Raw genomic sequence first — 21,205 nt, forward strand, 5'->3', positions numbered from 1 at the left:
AGTGCCAAAGTGCCAACTGCCAAGTTTCAGTTTACCGAAGACAATTGAGTCAATACCCTTATATATTGACAATTGAACATAGTCCCTAGACTAACTATTAAATTGGAAAACTTATGGAAGTGACATAACAGCTAGCAGTTTGCCAACTACATAAGATTTGATTAGAATTATAGTTAAACTTTAGTTTTAGAGGTTTAACTGTGTAAAGCTGTTCTTAACGCTGCTATCACGCCTTAATATATTACAGCATTTCCATGGTTTGTTTAAGTCATTGCACTAAACCTTTTAGATAGGGATTATCAACTGGATGGATATCTATACTAAGTAAATTATGATCATATTATTATCACTTCATTTTTTAGAATTAATAATTTCAGGAGGCAGTAGAACCTTTATTATAACATAAAATAGCAACTAAAATTATAGCGCCAATATAAAATAACAGAGTTTCATTAATACAACAAGGCAAAATGTTACATTTTTATTTCTTGTTTATAAAATTATTGGAATAATAAATCGGACTGCAATTAGTAATTGTTAAGTACAATAATATGAACCCTAACTTATAAAATCTGTGTCATTTGGATTTGAAATAAATATCCTGATAGTTCGGAATTCATTTCCTATTGCCTGAATCGAACCATCAGATTTACGACGCCGTTCTCGAAGGATGCCCTGAAAATAAATTAATTTTATTAAAAAAATAAATAAAAAAGTTACTGACAGAACCAATTAGAACTAACTAAATACGAAAACACACATAATTATATAAAAAAGTACCTTTGATGGTTCTAGAATAGAATGATGACTGGACCGCCGAGATACAGTATATCCCGTAGGGGAAGCACGAGGTGAAGACTGGGGACTTCTCTGCAAGTATAACATAGTCCTTTCTCCTAAATTTATTATCTTAGAGTTTAAAATAGGACACACTAATGATGTTACTTTTTATATGATTAACGCCAGTGGCACATAATAATATATTATAATTATTTAAAAAATAATTCGTGTGGGATTTGACTTGTTGCCAAGTGCCGGGCAATTCAACTTCTTTTCAAGGTACGCCCTTTTCTTGAAGTTATCCATGTTGAATGTTCCGTATGCAAATAGCGCTAGAAACTTTATTTGATAATTTAGTTGTACATGGAAGAAAGTTCCTTGAATACCACATTTTTTTTAGTGTGGTGCGTCGGTGAAGTTTGGTAGCAGGAATCAGGTTCAACAGCTCTTCGTAACACTGCCCGTGATAAATTCGTTGAAGGACGTTGCGTAGATTAGGTACCCAATGATTCAAACCATATTACCACGTGCAAGGTAATATTTTGATTACGTATACTAGGGTGTACCATACCAGAGATAAGACAAGGTGTCAGTGGATTTGCAAACGTTCGAAAAAACGAGGCTTATGATTTCGGTACTAAGGCGAGGCATAAAAAGAAATGTTTCCTAGGAGCAGTGATAGAACAAATACGAGTTTTATATACTTAGATATTAATAATAAGAACTGACTCATTAATTAAATCCTTCGAAGCAAACGTTATTCTTATTAAATGTTTTATTTGTACAAAGGATAAAAGGATATTCAACGACATGATGGTGAACGCCAATAAATTTTATAATTATTTACCTTAATTGCAGGTATGAAACCAAAATCACTTGGAAGTGGTCGTGTTAACACATTATAGGTACCCTCTTCCGACGTAACAGAAACAATCGAAGGTCGCGCTGAAAGTTGCTGAGCCAATAAAACTGGATCGGCATCTGCACAAAAAACTCTTCATGTTATAATATTTTCTATGTATCCAAAACATATACTATAGCAAAAATCTTCTATCGGTGTGAGGTGTAGCTTCTCAAGTGTTGGTATTCTACAAAGATCTTAATATCTACGTGGGACATACTGTCTGGCTCCTCACAAGATCTTAAGAACTATGTATATACCGTTAACTTCAAATTTAGTAGTTACAGATACTTATTTCGTGATGTAGACGCCCATTAAGATATCATAAAAATGAAAATACACCTGCAAAGACACTTACATAAGCTAAGCATAATTACCGCTGCTTTGGTACCTAACCAGGGTTATATCTTTAGCTTTCCATTTTATACCACGCCAGAACGCAAGGGTATCAAACTAATCACGCATAGATTGGAAATAACTTTTTAGCTAAGTTCTTCCAATCCATAGAACCAAGACCAGTGCGCAAATATTCGCCTATACTTTGAAGTAATGCAGAAGCAAATGTACAGTGCCAGTACGTACACCATACGGACTTTATTATTGATTATAAGCTTGATGCTTATCTATTTTAAGGAAATTTTATGTGTTGTCGTATTTTAAAATAATATGATAGCCATGATTTTAAGGATTTAGATAATACTTTATCATATAATATCATAGATTTAGATAATATTTTGTTTATTTTATATAAATATTTATATGCGTATGCTCATACTGTGCTATTCATATTGTTACTGAGCAAAGCCTGTTCTAGTAATTGGGGTACGAAATTTGGTAATTTTATAACATTAGAGTTTTTAATTCTTACATGAAGTCGTAAAATTTTTCCTCTACTCTCTAGATGTAACTTGTTAGTTACCTAAATGGTTTAATAAAAATTGTAGAACTGTTCTGTGCGCTTGTTCTAACTGTAGCTTATAAAAGCCGCGGCGTTGTATATATAGAATGGAAAGACGCGTTATTTCTCATAAGTACCAAAACTTCCAACCGGAAATATCCCATATTTCTGACTTCAATTAATCCTACACTAGGCTTCAGGTTTTGAACGCACAAGTGTCATTGCGACAGAATTTTATTTATTTAAAACTAAGCGGACGCCCGCATTTTGCATGGGTTTTTGCAAAATTATAAGAATAAGTGCTCATCAAACCCATGTTTGATGAGCACTTATTCTTATAATTTTAACATGTTCTGAATAATTTGGGTTTACTTATTTATTGGGGTTTATGTTAGGCTTAAAATAAACATACATTTTACGAGTACATGCGTATTGACTTCTATAGATTTTGCATTGACATAGAAATTCATCCATATAAAGAAAAAGACAACTGAAACACTAATAAGTCATAATAGTGCTGACTTTAAATTTATTACCTACTTTAATGAAAATTACGGAAAATTCATAAAATAGTACTTTCTTATTGTGAATAGAGCGACGTCTTTTGGGTCAGCTAGTATTCATATAAATTTTTTTTCAGTAAAATGGGCCAAGCATACTCAGAAAGAATAAACACCATACCTATATTCATTCCTTTTACAACCCTGCGAGCTTGAACAAGTCTACCAGCGCTCCTTCTAAATCTAACACCTTTTTCGGACTCCCTTCTCAATCTTTGGGCTGCAGCAGCAGATTCAGCAACAGCCATAGAAAGTGATCCCATCCCCGATCTTATTAAATTGATATCGATTAAGTAACTTAAGCAAATTGCATTGGATAGAGTTGAGTCACTTGGCTAAAAATAAAAGATTTATGTAGGATGCAAAAAAATCCCATAAAATGTATATACTTTTTTTTAGACTATTTCACTCACAGATCCAATATTATTTACACTTATATCCAGAGAACGCAATGGAGTCTTAACCAGTCCGATTGCTCTTGCCAATAAATCACCACACGTCGGTGGTTTTAAGGCATTAATAGCTGACCATACTCCAGCAGGTGGTTTTTGTAACGGCAATGGTGTTATACCACATCCGGAAATATTTAGGCTTAAAAATATATATTTTTTTAATTAAGTATTTACATTTTTTTAATTCAGCACATAGTATTGAATAGTTACTAACGATATTAGGTTACAACCTCTAGCTATAGCTACAGCTATATGAGCAATTCCTTCTGAGCCCAGATTATTGTTTAATCTTAAATCTAAATTCCGAAGGCAACAGCTGGAATGATTCAGTATCTGTGAAATAGCTTCAGCTCCAGTTGGACCTATGTTTAACATTTCCATTATAAAACATTATTATAAACAGTAAAACTGTACATATAAGAATATTTTACATTATAGGTAAGAATATGATTTTTATTTTCAATATTTTTGAACGGATGCCGCAATCGCTCGTCGTACCGCTTCGCTGCGGCGTATATTTGAGAAGCAATAGCAAGCTAAAAGTGAAGCAAGGTAAACTAAGTCTCTGATTGATAGCAATATAAACTGATTGTGATTTGATCAATCGGCTCAATTTTTAAATAAATATAAATAGCGCGTACTAATTTAGAATAATTTATTAATCATGATTGTTTTTAATAATAAAAATTGAATCAAGTCGAAATTTCGAAATTCTGTTTCGACAATGATCTAGAAAATTTTGAAAGCTTTATAGAAAGAAAACTCATAGGAGTTAAATTTTTTTTTAATCGGTCCAGAAACGGCCGAGGAACAATTTAACACAGAAATCAATAATTGGAGTCACCCGGTGGGAGCTCCCCTTAGCTTTGCTTCGCTTCGCTCAAAAATAGGAAAAATAAGCATCATACCAAAGAGATTGTCTGTTAAAACAAGATTTTTTAATTTGTCATGCCGAGCCATAAATTTAGCAATGGCGTTAGCTCCGTCATCGCCAATTCTACAGTGGCTAAAATCCAATGTTTCAATCTGTAGATTTACCGAAATGCCGCGCAATATTATAGAGAGTCTTTGGCAATTCATGTCAGTTCTAGTAATCCTGCACATACAAAAAACCATAAATGAGTAGTTGTGGTTAAGATGAAACAATTAATAATAATACAATGTATGAATATAGACTTAGTACCAACATTAACGCCTTTAAGTGTAAGCATTTTTCTAATCCTAATGCTAAATTTTTAGCATCGTTATTTGTAAATTGAAATTGATTTCGTTGATACTGAATGCCGACAGATCGCATCTGATATGTTATTTGTAGTTCAACTAAATTAGGCAAACTTCCGATAGCAGCATGAAGAGATATATGATCTGAAAAATAAGATATTTGCAATGATTTGAAATTCGTTATAACAGTATCGTATATTTTTCACCAAGGAAGGAACGTTAGCAATTACGAGCGTATAAATTATTTTTGTATACACGAGTAAGAAGGCCTCAATACACCCAGTAGTGGAATCGTTTTTCTCTAGCGTGATGTCTAAGGTAGAAAACAAAACACTAATTATAGTAATTTTAGCAAATGAATTGCAAATATATTAATTTTACGGATTGAACGTAGACTGTTATTTATCGTTTTTTGTACATTGTTTTTGTAGCCTTAGACAGCCTATTAAAAAAATGTTAAGGCTGACATTACATTGCAGTTTGTGAATAGATTGTAACTATTGTATTTTTAATACAATGAAATCGTAACAACGTAAAAACAAAAAAGAATAGTTTTAAAAAATAATATTTGCTGAATATTCTACAAACAATACCGAAATAGTTTAATATAGAGTTTTTGTCTGTTGGTTTGTTCATCTCTTTGTCTTTTAAATTTTTAGATTTCATTAAAATTTTGCATGTACAACAACAAGAGGTTGGCTTCGGGGCAGCATAAGGCTATATATGTATTATCACGCTAGATACAGTCATAGCTTTTTGCTACTCTATAGCGTTCCCGCGGATGACCTCGTGGGCAGCTATTATTGCTTGTACAACCAGTATCACTGTCCTAAATCCAAATAATCAATATCCAGAAAAATATATGCAGAACACGTTAGAAATTCGTTTAAAATATAACTTTTCTACGCATTGCATCACTATATTTTTATATGTATTTTCATAAGTGGGCCGAAAGTGCGTTATTATTACGATAATTTTTCGTTTTCCGTGATACCGTAGTATAGGAAAAAATTACCTCTTGGTATTGTTTGAATTTTGTTGGAGTGAGACAATTTATTGCCACTAGGCCTGCGACTGGTAATCAGTTCCGCCATTTCTGGCGAAATTATTCTTTCAACAGTTGTATCGGTAGGAACAAGACTTCGTATATTCAGAGATTGTATGTATGGTCCACATATTTTTACTAAGCTTCTTACCTGAAATAATAATGCCAGCAATATTAAAAAATATTAATTTGCATACTTAATTAGAATTCTTTTATCGTGTACCTTTTCGGGGTCGTATTCACGCGGAATCATATTTTCCAAAATATCGACGTAATATTTTTCCACGAAAATATTTATCCACTTTTTATTTCTCACTGATTCGGGTAGTTCAGACCATTTAGACTGATAACAGCGTTCCCAAAATAGATCATTTTTAATATTGTCGACCAACAATTGCAACGGAACGTTTGTATCCAATATTTGCAAGAAATATTCCCGATCTTTTGGTACAAGTTCTTCGAGCTTTGGAATTCCTGCAACAAAGGTGAGATTAAAACCAATGCAATTATTGCAACGAGAGTTTTTTTTATTTGTCTTAACTCACCGGCCCAGTTGGTGCTTATTCTTTCAACACACAATGTGGCTAGTGATTTTGGGTGTTCTGAATCCCACTCAAAATTTTCTGCTTTTAAAACGCGGTCTACTTCTACACTATCCAGATTTCTATATGCCTGATAAGTACTTATATTTACACTTGCAGGGAACCTCATTATAAGGAATTTTATATTAATATTATTCTTTTACGCACACAAAAGAGAAATCGATCAAATGAACAGTAAATGGATGTAGGGTCACCATGACAACACTTTAAATTATAGTTAAGCTAGAATTGGGAGAATTTCACCAAAATGTCTAGTACATACTATAATTCGTCTCTGGAGATTACTGTTTCAACTAAATCAATAAAATTTGTTACGGTGCATATGGTTTTCAGTGCTTGATATTGGAGATGGAAGGTGGGAATGGAAACCTTGATGGAAACGACGGAAACCCATCGAATTAAGGGTTATTTGATATGTCTTTACAAGGACATTGACCTTTGATAACTGCTTGTGCACATTATGAGGTCACGATCAAACGCATTGAATGAGTCTTTGGTAATTTCATCAAGTTAGACGAAACCGTATGTGCGTCTGTGGTATAATAAAGACATTGACGTTGAAGTTGACGAGTGACAGATACCTGAATCCTGATGTCAATATTGTCAAAATGTTATGAATTTAGAAATTATTGAAAATACGAATGCTCAATGAACCAATAAAAAATAACATTTCAGTTTTTAATTTTTATATGGGCTCAGACTATTCATAAGTATTTTGTATATATTATATAAGATAACTTGGGTAAATATGGATAAACACAACAGTTCGGAACTATTGAATTCAAATTTTTCACTGTCCAAAAATGCAAGTTCCGATTCACTGGATTCTGATTCAAAATCTAGTTCATTGAATTCCAAACACGGACAGGACTCCGTAAGTTTCCTTAAAGGATTAATTTATTCTTATGAGCCCCTATTCTAATACTTTTGGCACTTCCTGAGTTGTTATAAAAACTAGACAGTTAAAGGCTCTGCTTAATGTAGACCAGACAAATTATTTGCTTTTATTTAAAAATAAGCCATTGCGATGAGTAAATCGATGCATGTTTGTTTATTTATTCATCGTATTCGCAGTCATAGGGATTTTAAAGATATATCCAAGGCTGGTACTTGATTAGAAGTAGATAACTCCAGTGCTAGTGTGTTTAATCTAAGTTATAAATTGTATTTGTATCTTACAGCCTCATGTATTGGGTGATATACAACTTTTGGATGGTGAGAAGGTGATGGGAGTTGCACGAGATGTTACATATCTTTGTCCGTATAGCGGTCCTTCTAGAGGGGTCCTTAAAGTGACAAACTATCAGCTACACTTTCGTCCCACAGATGCTACCTTATTGCAAACAATATTAAGTGTACCTCTGGGTGTGGTAAGTTAACAATATACAAAACAAAAAAAAGTAAACATATACAAAATTTCACCCACAAGGGGTGTTGCGGGCTTTTATCACAACATATTCATAATTCAGAAATATGTTTTTTTTTTACTTGACTTAAATTATTATTGGATCATGATTATTATCAGATGTCTGGTCAGCTAGTATTAATATAAATTTGTGAAGTTTATAAATTTAAAATATACATATAATAAAGTTGTAAGCAGGCTGTGTCTCTATAGTAATTTATTATTATTTACTTAAATGTGCATCATTAAAAAATGCTTTACTGTGAAAACTTTGTACTAACCATTAAACTAAAGATTTTTTAAACAACCTGCAACATTATTTTGTTTATGTACAACATTTTAATTTTTTTTAAAAGAGCTTGTAATAGAATACTGAGACAGCTTCTTGCACCATCTTTTCTCTCTCAGTGCACCATTTGTTCAAATTATTCTTTGATGGTAGTATTATTGACAAAAAGAATCCTGTTGGAATTTCAGAAAATCAAATGCTTGATAATATGATCTGTGCTTGAATTGAAAAAAAATATATACTCTATTTAATTGTGCATAGGTATCGCGAATTGAGAAAGTTGGTGGTGCATCTTCCAAAGGTGAAAATTCATATGGGATAGAAGTGTTTTGCAAGGTAATGTTCCAATGTGTTTTCATGTAAATATAATTATATTCAAATTTTATTTATATATAAAATAACAAGCTGATACCTGCGACTTCGTCCGCGTACACACATAACTAAGCATAATACTAAAAATCTTGATTTCTTTAGACAAAACTTAAGATTTATCATTCATAAAAATTTTGTTTTCAAATTTTATTTGAGCTAAAATTAAGTTTATATTTTACCTGCTGAGAAAGTTGGCAAGATATAAAAATTCTAATTAATTATTCATTTTAAACTATTCTTTCTGATTTCTGAACTACGGGGGACACATCAGAGGAAAAACAAACATGTTGTTTTTATGTAATTCCAAGCATTTTAATATATTCACCTTTTAAACCGTCTTTGGACTTCCACAAATAATTCAAGTCCAAAATTAGCCAAATCGTTCCAGCCATTCTCGAGTTTTAGCGAGACTAACGAACATCATTTCATTTTTATATATATAGATAACTGTACATTATGAGAAATTATAAGAATGAAATAGGCATTTAAAATATATTTTTCAATGTTCTTACAAAACCTGTTCTAGGTATCCAATTGGATTGTCCTTTTCTGTCAAACACCATTTTAACTAAACAGTAAAGACAACAGTTCAAATTTATTTATTTATTTACACAGGATACATAATTTTTAAAATTGTATTCAAAAGTCCCAAAATCTGCAACTACACAGCGGATACTTTCAGCAATCCACATGCAAACAGACATACTCTCAAATATACAGTTTCTTACACATTTTTATTTTTTAATTTATACTTGAAAATTTATTGAATTAGGCGTTACTTTGCGGAAATCCATAATTATATAAATGATTTAAGTTTTCTTCACGAGAGCTCGTGCCAGATTTTGGCAACACGTCCTGAGGATGCCTCGTGTAGAGGGGAAACACATGTCGAATTATTTTAAAAGCAAAATATTGGCGGAATTAATACTAAAGAAAACTTAAATCATTTGTATAATTTAATACTTGGTAATAAATTTGTAGTTATATTAAAATATTGATATTAGAGATTAGCCATAGCATTTCCAAATAATGACTTCCAATTTAAACAATTTATTGTTATTTTTTATGAAAATATGAAATCACTTATTGAAAGACAAAAACTATCACATATTCGAAAAAGTATGCCTTAGACCTATGAAGGATAGGTGCAAGAAACTCATTGGGCTTCTTTTTTTTCATAAAAACAACATAACAATGTAATATCATACAATAAAATTTATAATTTAACAGCCTGAGTGTGGTCACTCCATTCCCTATCTGTGTATATCATTACGAAAGTCATTTATGCTATGGTAACCTTTACCACACAAACATTCTTTTGAATTTCTTAATAGGTAGGTACATTTGTTTTGAATATTTCCTGGGAACTTGTTGCAAAAATATGTGTATAGATCGCCCCACAAAAGATTTACTAACTCGACTTATCACATATATTATGGGGAGTGCTCAGAGGAGTTTTTCGGGTTGATACTGACAGCAGAATTCTACCACCGGACATAACATCAAAATCAAAATTCCACTCGCATGTTGTCGTCTGGTATTCTACAACCGCGCGTTTTACGAGAAGAAGAAGAAGAAGACTGATGTTGCGTGTTGACATCATCATCACCATCACATGAGTCTCTTGCCAGTTTGCCCCCTCTTATCTAAAAAAAATCAAGGCGGGGAGGATGTTTATTTAGCTTATATTATGTCTGAATTCGACGTGGAGATTCAAGTCAAATAGCTCTTTAATCTGTTTTATATTAACAATGTATAATCTTTTTACCAGGACATGCGTAATCTGCGCTTTGCCCACAAACAGGAAAACCATTCGAGACGTGGGATATTTGAAAAATTGCAGCAACTAGCATTCCCCTTGTCTCACAGACTGCCGCTGTTCGCATTTAGCTATTCTGAGAGTTTTGCTGACGATGGATGGCTTGTGTATGATCCCGTAGCAGAACTAAAAAGAATGGTAATGTATTTAGTTATAGATACAACAAACAATTAATGTCATTATTGATTAGTATTCAGGTAATGACAAGTTGTCTTCAAAAGAAGAGTATATACCTAAACTGTCGAATTTATTTTACAATATTATAACCCAAATGATTATTAAAAGGCATAAAAGGCATTTATTTTCTCAAAATGGATTCCTTTAGAATTCTTTTTGATGTCATTTCTAATAACTACTAGATACTACTACCGCTTCGGAAACAAATGGCGCTCTGAGAGAGAAGAAGCGGCGCAAGAAACTCACCCAGCGTTCTTTTTTTGCGCTATTTTCAATAAAAATATACAATATTGTACAGTCAGTTCTATCGCTATAAAATAATCACAATCTAGTCCCAGGCTGCCCGATCATTTAGATATTCAGCAGTGCAGTAATAGGATTTACGACAGAGCCATTTTTTTATAAATATTTATATTTATTTATAGATAATGCCTGAACAGTGGCTGGGACTTTATTATAGAAGTGTATACATTTACCCTTAAAGCTATTATGTATCTTATGAAGCCTACTAGAATTAGTTACAAGCAATCTCTTATTTATAGTGTTATAATAATGAAAATCACTATTCAGAGCAAAAAGGTGACGATTTTTGTGAACGTATATTAAATTTTCATAAACGTACTGACGATGACAGTCATAATATTTATTTCTTAAAATTTTTCTTTTAGAGACTTTCTATAACCAAGCTGATATATAGCACAAACAGCTCTCTTTTGCGGAGCAAACACTGTATCAATGTCAGCAGCATGACCCCATAGTAAAATGCCGTACGTCATGATGCTGTGAAAATAACTGAAGTACACTAATCTAGCGGTTGCAACATTCGTGTACTCTCTAATCTTTCTAACTGCATATGCCGCAGAGCTGAGTCTATCTGCTAGATGGGCAATATGTGGACCCCACTGAAGCTTTTTATCTAACGTGATACCCAAGAAAACCGTAGTGTCCACAAGTTCCAATCTCTGGTCATTTATAAGTACGTTGGTTTGTACCTCCGCTGTGTTTGGTGTAATGAACCGTAAACACTTTGTTTTCTTACTGTTTAAGTGCAGATTATTCGTCTCAAACCAACGCACTATCTTTGAGAGTGCATTGTTTACCTCGTCATGAATATCTGCACGTCGCTTCACTTTAAAAATAAGTGAAGTATCATCAGCAAACAATACAATCTCATGGCTATCATCTACTACAAACGGTTGATCGTTAATATATATAAGAAACAAGAAAGGACCGAGAGTAGAACCCTGTGGAACACCTATTCCCACAGGTTTACCCGAAGACCGTTTGCCATTTACATCGACTATCTTAACTCTTTCGCCCAAATATGATTTTAACTGATTTAGGGCTCTATTTTTCACTCCATAATGCTTTAGTTTAAGGAGTAAAGTTTCATGGTGGACGCAGTCAAATGCTTTGGACAAATCACAAAAAATGCCCAATGCATCCTGTGACTCTTCCCAGGCGTCAAAGATGTGCTCAATGAGTCTAGTACCCGCATTAATTGTTGATAAGCCCCTAGTGAAACCAAATTGATTTTTGTTCATTAATTTACAAAAATGCATTTGTAGCTGTTGAAGCAAAAGTTTTTCAAATTTTTACTAAAAACAGGCAGCACTGAAATAGGTCTGAAATTAGCAGGGTCAAAAGAACTGCTCGATTTAAACAAACAACTTTGTTGTATTTCATGAGGTCAGGGAACACACCCTCATCTATGCATTCATTGATTAAATATTATTGCTAATTCAGGTGCTATAATGTCAAGTATGTATTTTATAATATTAGTCGAATGGGCCATAGCTCTTTTGTATTTTTTAGGTTAATTAATTATTATTATATTATTATATTATTATTTATGATGACGTCCACTTGATTGTATATAAGTTTTGGTAAAAACCAAGAATATAATACCTAAGTTAAATGTGAATCTAGATTCAACCATTCATAGTACAATCTTTCATACTACTGCTTCACAGCAGAAAAAGCTTATACAGCCAGCGTTATCCGAGCAAATCCGATTAATAATCTTCCCATCATTTTGACTCAAAAAGATGATGAAATAAGTATAGAACCCTACTATATTTACTGAGTATTTTAGCTATTCTATTTTTTTTAGTGGCTTCTGTGGAAAGGGCACTAAAACTCGCCAATGTCACGTTTCAGTAGACCACCAAGCCCAGAGTGTGTCATTTGATCGGTGTTAACGAATTTACAAGAGATTATGGTAATGATCGGTGCCCAGATTCAAAACAGATTTATTATCTTATTATACCTGAAACAAATATACATGCTGTTAGATTATAATGGACAAACACTGATAGTTTTACTTATATAAAACCTTTATTGTGTTAGTTATAACTTAATATTATTTTGTTTACTATATTTACATAAAATATTTACAAAAGGAGTGAAAACGAAGGTGAGGAGGCATTTTATGGAGGTAGGACGGGGGATTTCAGGAGGTATAAAATTGTACACGGAAGACTTCATTAAAGGACAATTAAAGAACAAATGTTCTAAATTTCCCTTATTAAGTCCACAGTCACATAGAGAGTGGTCTCTAATTCTTAGTTTGGCTAGGAATACTGGATTGCAAGAGTGGTTTAAGCGTAACCGGCAAACTGTTGATATTATTGATTTATTGGGGAATCTAAATTTCGCCAACCACGGTTTTAAAGGGATTACAGGTTGTATATCAACATAAAAGACGCCTTTAGAAGTTTTGGAAATCTGCCAGATGTTGGACCAACTCTCAAACATATTTGTTTTCAAGGTGGTGCACAAGTCATCAGAGAAGATTTGAGAATGTTGTTGGGAACCTGTATGAGCAGCTGACCTGGCACAAGCATCAGCATTTTCATTACCCAGTATACCTGTATGACCTGGTATCCATGCTAGGCTTGGCTAGGAAACTGATATTTCAAAATAAATAGCACTACGGTAAATGGCGGCTACTTTTGACACTGACATTATGACGCGAACCATCTTTTTGATACCGGATTCTGAGCTCAGGAAGGACAAAGTGATGTTTTAGTTAAGCAATTATTTCGTCGATTCCTTATCCGTCGAAGATAAATAACGTCTTTTTCTTTATCTCTGGAATGGATATGTACCTATTTTTGATAGGTTACCTTGACAACTGTCTGTATAGTCATAATCTCAACATAAAATGGCGTTAGGGAAAATGGCGCCAACATTTGAAAATTCTTATACAATTCTTAACATATAACCACTTAATTTTTTTTTAATTTTGTAATAAATACGATGAATACTCCTCGTATTTTTTTACGAGGTCAAGACATAACTGACTCTGTAATTTCTACTTTAAGTGTTTTGCTGCTTATTATTGATTAAAAATTTCAATGTACACTAATCAGGGGCGTGCATAGGTTTTCCAGCAAGGTAGGCACGAAGATCAAACCAGTCGTAGTTGCAATTTTGAGGCGGTTTTGAGGTCAAATATTGAAGTTGTTTGTGTTTCGCGTGTACTTTCGGGACCATTTGGTCAACCTAATATTTAAGATTGTGTCATTCTAGGTACAAGTACCTTTAATATGAAATTATGTAGTTAGAAATTTACATATTGTACTGCACAATTTTAATTTATTTAATTCATCTCATATTTTCTACAAAATAATTTTATATTGATATGATATAAATTAAACTCTTGAAAAATGACATATCGAGTTCGCTTGTTTATGAGCTTCCGAATTTGTTTTTTAGTTTTCCTATTGTAGATCCATTAGTTAGGCACATACAGCGGTGGATTTACACTAGGGGCAGTTGGGGCAAAATTTTGAAAGTGAAATTTTTTTTATTCTTATCAAGGTTGCTCAATATAATAAATTAATTCTGTTTAAAAAAAAGTCAGACGTGTTATGGTCACCAAATAGTGCCAAATTTATAATTGTTAGAAAAAAACAAATATTTATTCATGTTTTTAGAATATATACCATATAATAATGTTTCTGCAATAAATTATTCATTTTATTTTTGAAAAATAAATTATATAAACAATAAGTTTATGTAAAAGTCCAGTATTGGGGCGGATTTCTTTCCGGTGCCCAGGGGCGGCATTAAGTTTAAATCCGGCCCTGGACACATAAATAGGTTAAATGATTTTTTTATTTAAAATTACCTATGATATAGATATATTAATTTTTACCGGCCTCTAGGGGTAAAGACGCAAATTGCAAACACTTTGTCGATTTTGACACATTTGAGTCGTTGGTAATATGCGTCTGTAACACTGCCTACCAAAGGTTCAGCGTATGGTAAAACTTACTGGGTGGTGTAATTGGCCTATATGAAATGCACGCCCCTGACTCTAATAAAAAAATTGATAAATAATAGTATGTATTGTGTAGTATTATTATGCATCGTATTAGTAGAATAAATAAGAAACAAGTCAGATATTAAAGTTATTATATGTATATTATATCAGACATTATAGTAACTTATTTTTGTTTTCGTATTCTACAAAGTATACAATGGGTTTGTAACAACTAAAATAATAAATAATGACAATTATTACACATTAATTGAATATACTAAACAAAGCGACACAACAGCGAAGAGCAGCTGACTGAATCTTTCTCGCTTTGGCACACTCGGCGGTCCCAAGTTCACCCGATCAAGCCGAGAGATAAAGTATGTATATTGCTTTCAGGGTGTCAATAATGATATGTGGCGTATAACCCGGATAAATGACAAGTATGAAATATGCGATAGTTACCCGGGTGTGTGGGCGGTGCCTTCCGCAGCGAACGACGATCTACTGCGGTCCGTGGCCGCGTTTCGTTCTCGCGGTCGTATACCGGTGCTCGCGTGGATACACCCGAGCTCTCAAGCCACCATTACCAGATGTAGTCAGCCGCTCGTTGGAGTAAGTATTTTTGCATATGTTTTTTTTATTATAGTTCATATAATTGATTTATAAATATATACGTGCTCGCTAAATGGGGCCGATGAGAAAGCTATGGTCGCTTAGAGGGCAATGCAGTGTGGCTATGCTGTGTTTCTCTCTGCGAGATCGGATCAGAAATGCGGAGATACGTAGGAGAATCAAAGTCACCGACATACACCGGATGATTGTAAAATTGAAGTGGCAGTGGGTAGGGCGCATAGCTCGAAGTACAGATGGTGGGGCAGTAAAGTCCTCGAATGGCAGCCGAAAGACGCAGTGCTGGTAAGGCCACCCATATGACGGGCTGAGCATCCTTCATCCATCCATCCATATAGTAGCTGGCGTTAAAATGATCAAAAGAAAACATAAACGATCACTTTGTTGTCTGACTAGTCCGTCTTTCCATTTGTCAGTCGGTCCCTTTTATAGGGGACGCGTGGAGTGCTCTGAAGAGTTGCTTGATTGCGTGCGATGGTGGACCATCACCTTCCATGTAGCGAATTCTTTGCATTTCCATTGATTAATTAATTTTTTTTCTAGGTTAGTGGCAAACGCAGTCGTGAAGACGAAAGATACATACAGCTGATAATGGATGCCAATGCGCAAGCGCACAAACTTTTCATAATGGATGCCAGACCCAGCGCTAACGCGATCGCCAACAAAGCTAAGGGTGGCGGGTAAATTCTTTCTTTATTTAATAGCATAATCTCCGTGTTTTGACAATGGGTTAGGGCATGACATCAGAAAAAAAAGACATCTTAGTTCAGGTTTTGGTAGACTGCTTGTAAAATGCACGCTGAAGTCAATATGAAGCGGCGCACTCCCTCTTAAAGACCGCTTTTTTGTGTTTTTTTACAATTGTTTAGTTTTTAGACTTTAACCTTTATCGATTCTCTTGAGAGTGTCAAAATATACGTTTTTTGCGACGTAAACGGCCGTATGTTCTTTTTGAAGTTTGATTTTATGACATTTTCAAACTTGAGCATTTTGTTTTCACTTCAACTCGATGCGTTCCCGAGATGTACATGACGGTCATGACGTCCAAAAAAGTGATCTAAAAAGAGTTCCGGTTTTTACTTTTGAGTTACGCAATTCTAAAAATTGTTATTTGAAAGGGAAAGTTTGATTGTTGATGTCTTGAATTAGCAATTTTGTGAAATATGTATTGTGAATAGGCGAGATAGCTAATAAAATAGAATTTATGTCAAAACTATATTAACTCTCATATTTTCCAGATATGAATCCGAAGACGCTTATCAAAATGCCGAATTAGTTTTCCTAGATATACACAACATTCATGTTATGCGAGAGAGTTTGAGAAAATTGAAGGAGCTTTGTTTCCCACAAATAGATCAAACGAGGTAAGTTAAATTATAATATCTCTGTACTTGACGCCGATGACGTCATATCGTCGCTTTGTTACGGTGTGCAAAACAAGAATAGGATGTTGCTATTAATAAATAAACAACGATTTATTTTTTAATATAATAGTTTGATGGTGATGATTAAAGGTTTTGTGTTGTGATGCTCATTATTGTTATCATAATGATGAAAAATCAATGAAAGAATCTAGATTAAGTAAAAAAGTACTTATTTTTCTGGCAGTACTATTATGGCGACACAGAACAACAGACACTATAGAACTATTAACAGCAAAAGTCAAAACGTAACAATGAAAACTTAAAAAGCAGCAGTGATATCTCGACATTTACCTAACCGTAATGAAACTGCAAACCGTACCTATTAAAGTCACAGGATGAGCGCGAGAAGGTGAAAGGGAAACGGGAGGTGGGGAATCCAACGAGATCCAGACATAATGTGGTCGTTAGTGTTAATTTCGCTAAGATTTGTTAGTCTAAATGTGAAAAGACATCCCGCCCACCTGTACAGCTAAGAGTTAGGGGCTATACGCGTCCTCCTCGCAACTCCCTGTCGGTAGACTAAAAGTCGACTGATACCAATTCGAGACTTGCTTATGTTTTGCCTCTACACAAGGCATCCTCAAGAGCTGCTAACTCGCTGAACTGTGTAAGGAGAGTGAATTGTATGATTCTAACACCGTTTTTTTATACACGTGTGCTGTTATTGGTCGTTTGCTGTGACGTATAAAAAGAAGAAGAAATACGTAGCAGTGGTGAAGAGTTCAAATGTATTTTTTCATTTAACAGTGTATCATAATGTATATGATTTCGGTAAGAGCCAAATGATTTTAATCCTAAATCCATTTTTAGCAAGAAATTAATTTCTAAAAACGATGCCATTGATTAGTCCGGCTAAATTCATATGACGTAAATATTTGTTTTATTGTTACTGAGTTACTTTTTTGCGTTTATAACTTCTTCTTAATCTTCCTAAACACACTGTGAAAATGAGCTTTCTTGCGTGGTGTTTCTAGGACAATACGAAAAGGCTGCCTTCATTATTTACTTCCTAAAAGGCCGGCAACAATCCTGTGAATCCTTTGGTGTTGCACGAGCGTATGAGCATAAGTGATCACTTACATTTAGGTTGCTATAACCCTATAAAAAGTGTACATTGTAAAAATCTTTTTCTTTGTACAGATGGTTTAGCGGTATCGAAGCGACATGTTGGCTCAAACATATAAAATGTATTTTAGCTGGAGCAGTACGCATCGTTGACAAGGTAAGATAATATTAGAATGTTAAAATTTTGCATATTTTTCGTTTATTCTCAGATATAACTTGTAACCAAGTTTATTTGTAAGGCTGTAATTGTGTGAATGATGTGTTGTGTGTGTAACAATCCAAATAAAAAATTAAGTGCATACAAAGTACACATGTCATAAGTGAAACCTGCATTGTGCATGAACCTCTAAACTACATATGAAGTCCTGGTGAAAGACATTACTATTACCAGTAATATATATATGTTCTCCTGATGTCTATGTAGTAATACGTCGTGCGCATGGCGTCGGAATATATTAAGGTATACTCGCGTCATATATTAGACAATCTCTTCTTCAACTATGATCGCCTGGTACCAAAACACCGTATAATGCTTCCTATATCATTATCTATTATATATTATGGTCAACGAATAGCGTTAGACGTTTAACGCAAACTTGTTGGAAGTCGCATTAGAAGTTTCACTTCAATAAATAAAGTGTACTTATTTATATTTCTTTGGAATATCCTAATAGGTGGAGAACCATAAGACATCGGTGCTGGTTCACTGTTCTGACGGGTGGGACCGCACGGCGCAGCTGACCGCACTGGCGATGCTGATGCTGGACCCCTACTACCGGACTCTCCGGGGCTTCCAGGTGCTCATCGAGAAGGAGTGGCTCTCTTTTGGACACAAGTTCCAGTTGGTGAGGATTTAGTCAACAGTAATCACGACCATCATGTTCAAGAAGAATCCTTACACAAACAATGAATTCAAGCTCTGAAGGTTGATGCATCCAATATACTTAATTTATATTTATACAGTTTATTCTTTATTACTTTTTCAACACAATTCATATTATATTGGATGCAACACATTACAAATTAATTTGTTTTGTATATTAAAGCCATTGTAAATACTTTATTGATTGAAAAGAGTGGCCGTTGAGTTTATTGTATGTTCATCTCACGAGCACTACTTAAGATTCAGTAATTTATAGTGACGATTCAAAAGCGTTCAATTTAAGCCTAATTGAGTAAAGTTTTTTTGACTTATTACGAATTATTATCAGCAAAGTGGGTTCACGATTCGATTGTGTCGATAGTACCTCGTTGAATTTTTGTTTAACTTTAAAAAAAATAACAATTTGCGTCTAATGTCCTATCCTATAGTCTTCTTAAGATTCTATCAATAAATGATTATTTGAAAAAAAAAAGTGTGGTATTAGTAGATCCAGGTTAACTCTGCACATACAGACAGTTCTTCTGCTATAAAAAAAAATAAAAACCTGTTCGTCTCTGCACGCCCGACAGAAGTGATAACTTGAACTAATATAAGTTGAACTATTTAATATTGAAATTGTTTAACTTGAGAAAAGCTTAGGTTATTAATTCATATCATATTAATATAATTAAAACTTAAATTTTATGTATATTAATATGATAACGTAAGAAAGGGTTATTTATTAATAAAATCTTTTATTGATTATAACATATATTTATTCTTATTTACAATTCTTGAATACGTACATTAGAATTTTATGTATGTACATTATTAGTATCATTATAAAGGAACAATTGGTTAGAGTGAGAGAGGAGGAGCCCTCCTACCGCTGCCGTATGCGTGAGAGAAAGGGAAGCCAGAATCCATAATAGTAATCACTTCAACAATCAAGTGATGTCACCAACATAAACTAAACGCAATTATAGCCTAAACGCGTTTAAATGCTGTCCGCCGAGTTTTGGATGTTCAACATTCTATTCTTTTTAGTGGCTTTTGTAGAAAGGGCACCACAACTCGCCAATGTCACGTTTCAGTAGACCACCAAGCTCGGAATGTGTCATTTGATCGGTGTTAACGAATTTACAAGAGGTAATGATCGGTGCCTAGATTCAAAACAGATTTATTTTCTTATTATACCTGAAACAAATATACATGCTGTACTTATATAAAACATTTATTGTGTTAGTTAATATTATTTGTTTAATATATTTACTTATAATATTTACAAAAGGAGTGAAATAGTTGATCGCGTTTTAGAGCTGTCACTGTCGTGATAGCAATAGAGAGATTGACATTTAACAATTTTGACATTGATAGTTAACAATTTTGATTTGGTTCATACTTATCGATGTCAGTTTTGATAGGTATTTGATATATTCTATTGTCTATGAAATGTAAACTTAGTTTACGTCTACACGCTCAAAAGATGTTGGTTTATTTGTGTTTAATTGAGATCAAAACTTGCATTTGAACTTGGTTACGTAAAAATAATTTTATTGAACTCAGCTTCAAGTGTCATTGGTACAATCGAGCCTAAGTGATATGTTTTCCAGCGCATTGGCCATGGCGACGAGCGGCACTCGGATGCAGATCGGTCTCCCGTATTCGTCCAGTGGGTGGACTGCGTGTGGCAGCTGCAGCAGCAGTTCCCCACAGCCTTCGAGTTCACCGAGAGACTGCTCATCACCGTCGTCGACCACCTCTACTCGTGTCGCTTCGGCACCTTCCTGTTCAACACGGAGCGGGAGAGGGTTAAAGAGGGTTCGTAAATATAGAATTGTGAATAAGGTGGTTTGAAAGAAGATGTCGTGGCAAGGATTGAGAAAGGAATGCTGAAATGGTTTCGACACGTGGAGCGAATGAGTGAAGATAGAATAACTATTCAAGTATATAGTCTTATAATACATAATATAAATAATATATAATCTAGTAGGCTTCATAAGATACATAATAGCTTTAAGGATAAATGTATACACTTTTATAATAAAGCCACAGCCACTGTTCAGGCATTATCTATAATAAATTTAAATGTTTTATAAAAAGAATGGCTCTGTCGTAAATCCTACTACTCCACAAATGAATATCTAAGTGATCCGACAGCCTGGGACTAGATTATGATTATTTTATAGCAATAGCAATGACAGTACAATATTGTCATTCATTAAAAAGAGCTCATAAAAAAAAATGCTGGGAGAGTTTCTTGCGCTGCTTCTTCTCTCTTAGAGCGCCATTTGTTTCCGTAGCAGTAGTAGTGTCTAGTATATTAGAAATGACATAAGAAAAAAGGAAGCACGTGAGGTTTGTAAGGATATCCTGACCGGCACTGCATTCTAATGGGCAGGGCGTATCTATTACCATCAACTGAACGTCTTG

General features: G+C 33.9%; 2 protein-coding genes across 2 annotated transcripts in view; one reads left to right on the plus strand and one right to left on the minus strand.

The window, feature by feature from the left end:
- Nucleotides 1-6,041: 6,041 nt before the first annotated feature.
- On the minus strand, nt 6,042-6,568 carry LOC126965592 (dynein regulatory complex subunit 5). The gene is made up of 2 exons (XM_050809226.1): nt 6,403-6,568; nt 6,042-6,331 (listed from the first exon to the last, which is right to left on the minus strand). Exons 1-2 carry the CDS (start codon nt 6,566-6,568, stop codon nt 6,042-6,044), a joined length of 456 nt encoding a protein of 151 aa, XP_050665183.1.
- A 516-nt stretch (nt 6,569-7,084) lies between these two features.
- Nucleotides 7,085-21,205, plus strand: part of LOC126965674 (myotubularin-related protein 2) — a 28,680-nt gene continuing 14,559 nt past the window's right edge. Inside the window, exons 1-10 of the mRNA XM_050809390.1 lie at nt 7,085-7,333; nt 7,641-7,829; nt 8,415-8,489; nt 10,297-10,482; nt 15,188-15,403; nt 15,965-16,101; nt 16,660-16,785; nt 17,986-18,067; nt 18,585-18,755; nt 20,386-20,593. Of these exons, the coding sequence (XP_050665347.1) occupies nt 7,208-7,333; nt 7,641-7,829; nt 8,415-8,489; nt 10,297-10,482; nt 15,188-15,403; nt 15,965-16,101; nt 16,660-16,785; nt 17,986-18,067; nt 18,585-18,755; nt 20,386-20,593 (1,516 nt within the window). The 5' untranslated portion in view covers nt 7,085-7,207. The remainder of the gene's footprint in view (nt 7,334-7,640; nt 7,830-8,414; nt 8,490-10,296; nt 10,483-15,187; nt 15,404-15,964; nt 16,102-16,659; nt 16,786-17,985; nt 18,068-18,584; nt 18,756-20,385; nt 20,594-21,205) is intronic.

Source organism: Leptidea sinapis, chromosome 8 (genome assembly GCF_905404315.1).
Source record: "Leptidea sinapis chromosome 8, ilLepSina1.1, whole genome shotgun sequence".
NCBI classification, from domain to species: Eukaryota; Metazoa; Arthropoda; class Insecta; order Lepidoptera; family Pieridae; genus Leptidea; species Leptidea sinapis.

Coding starts and splice junctions, on each gene's coding strand:
- LOC126965592 (XM_050809226.1), bottom strand. CDS start 6,568: ATGAGGTTCCCTGCAAGTGTAAATATAAGTACTTATCAGGCATATAGA. Junction 6,332..6,402: donor AATAAGCACCAACTGGGCCG/GTGAGTTAAGAC, acceptor CCTTTGTTGCAG/GAATTCCAAAGCTCGAAGAA.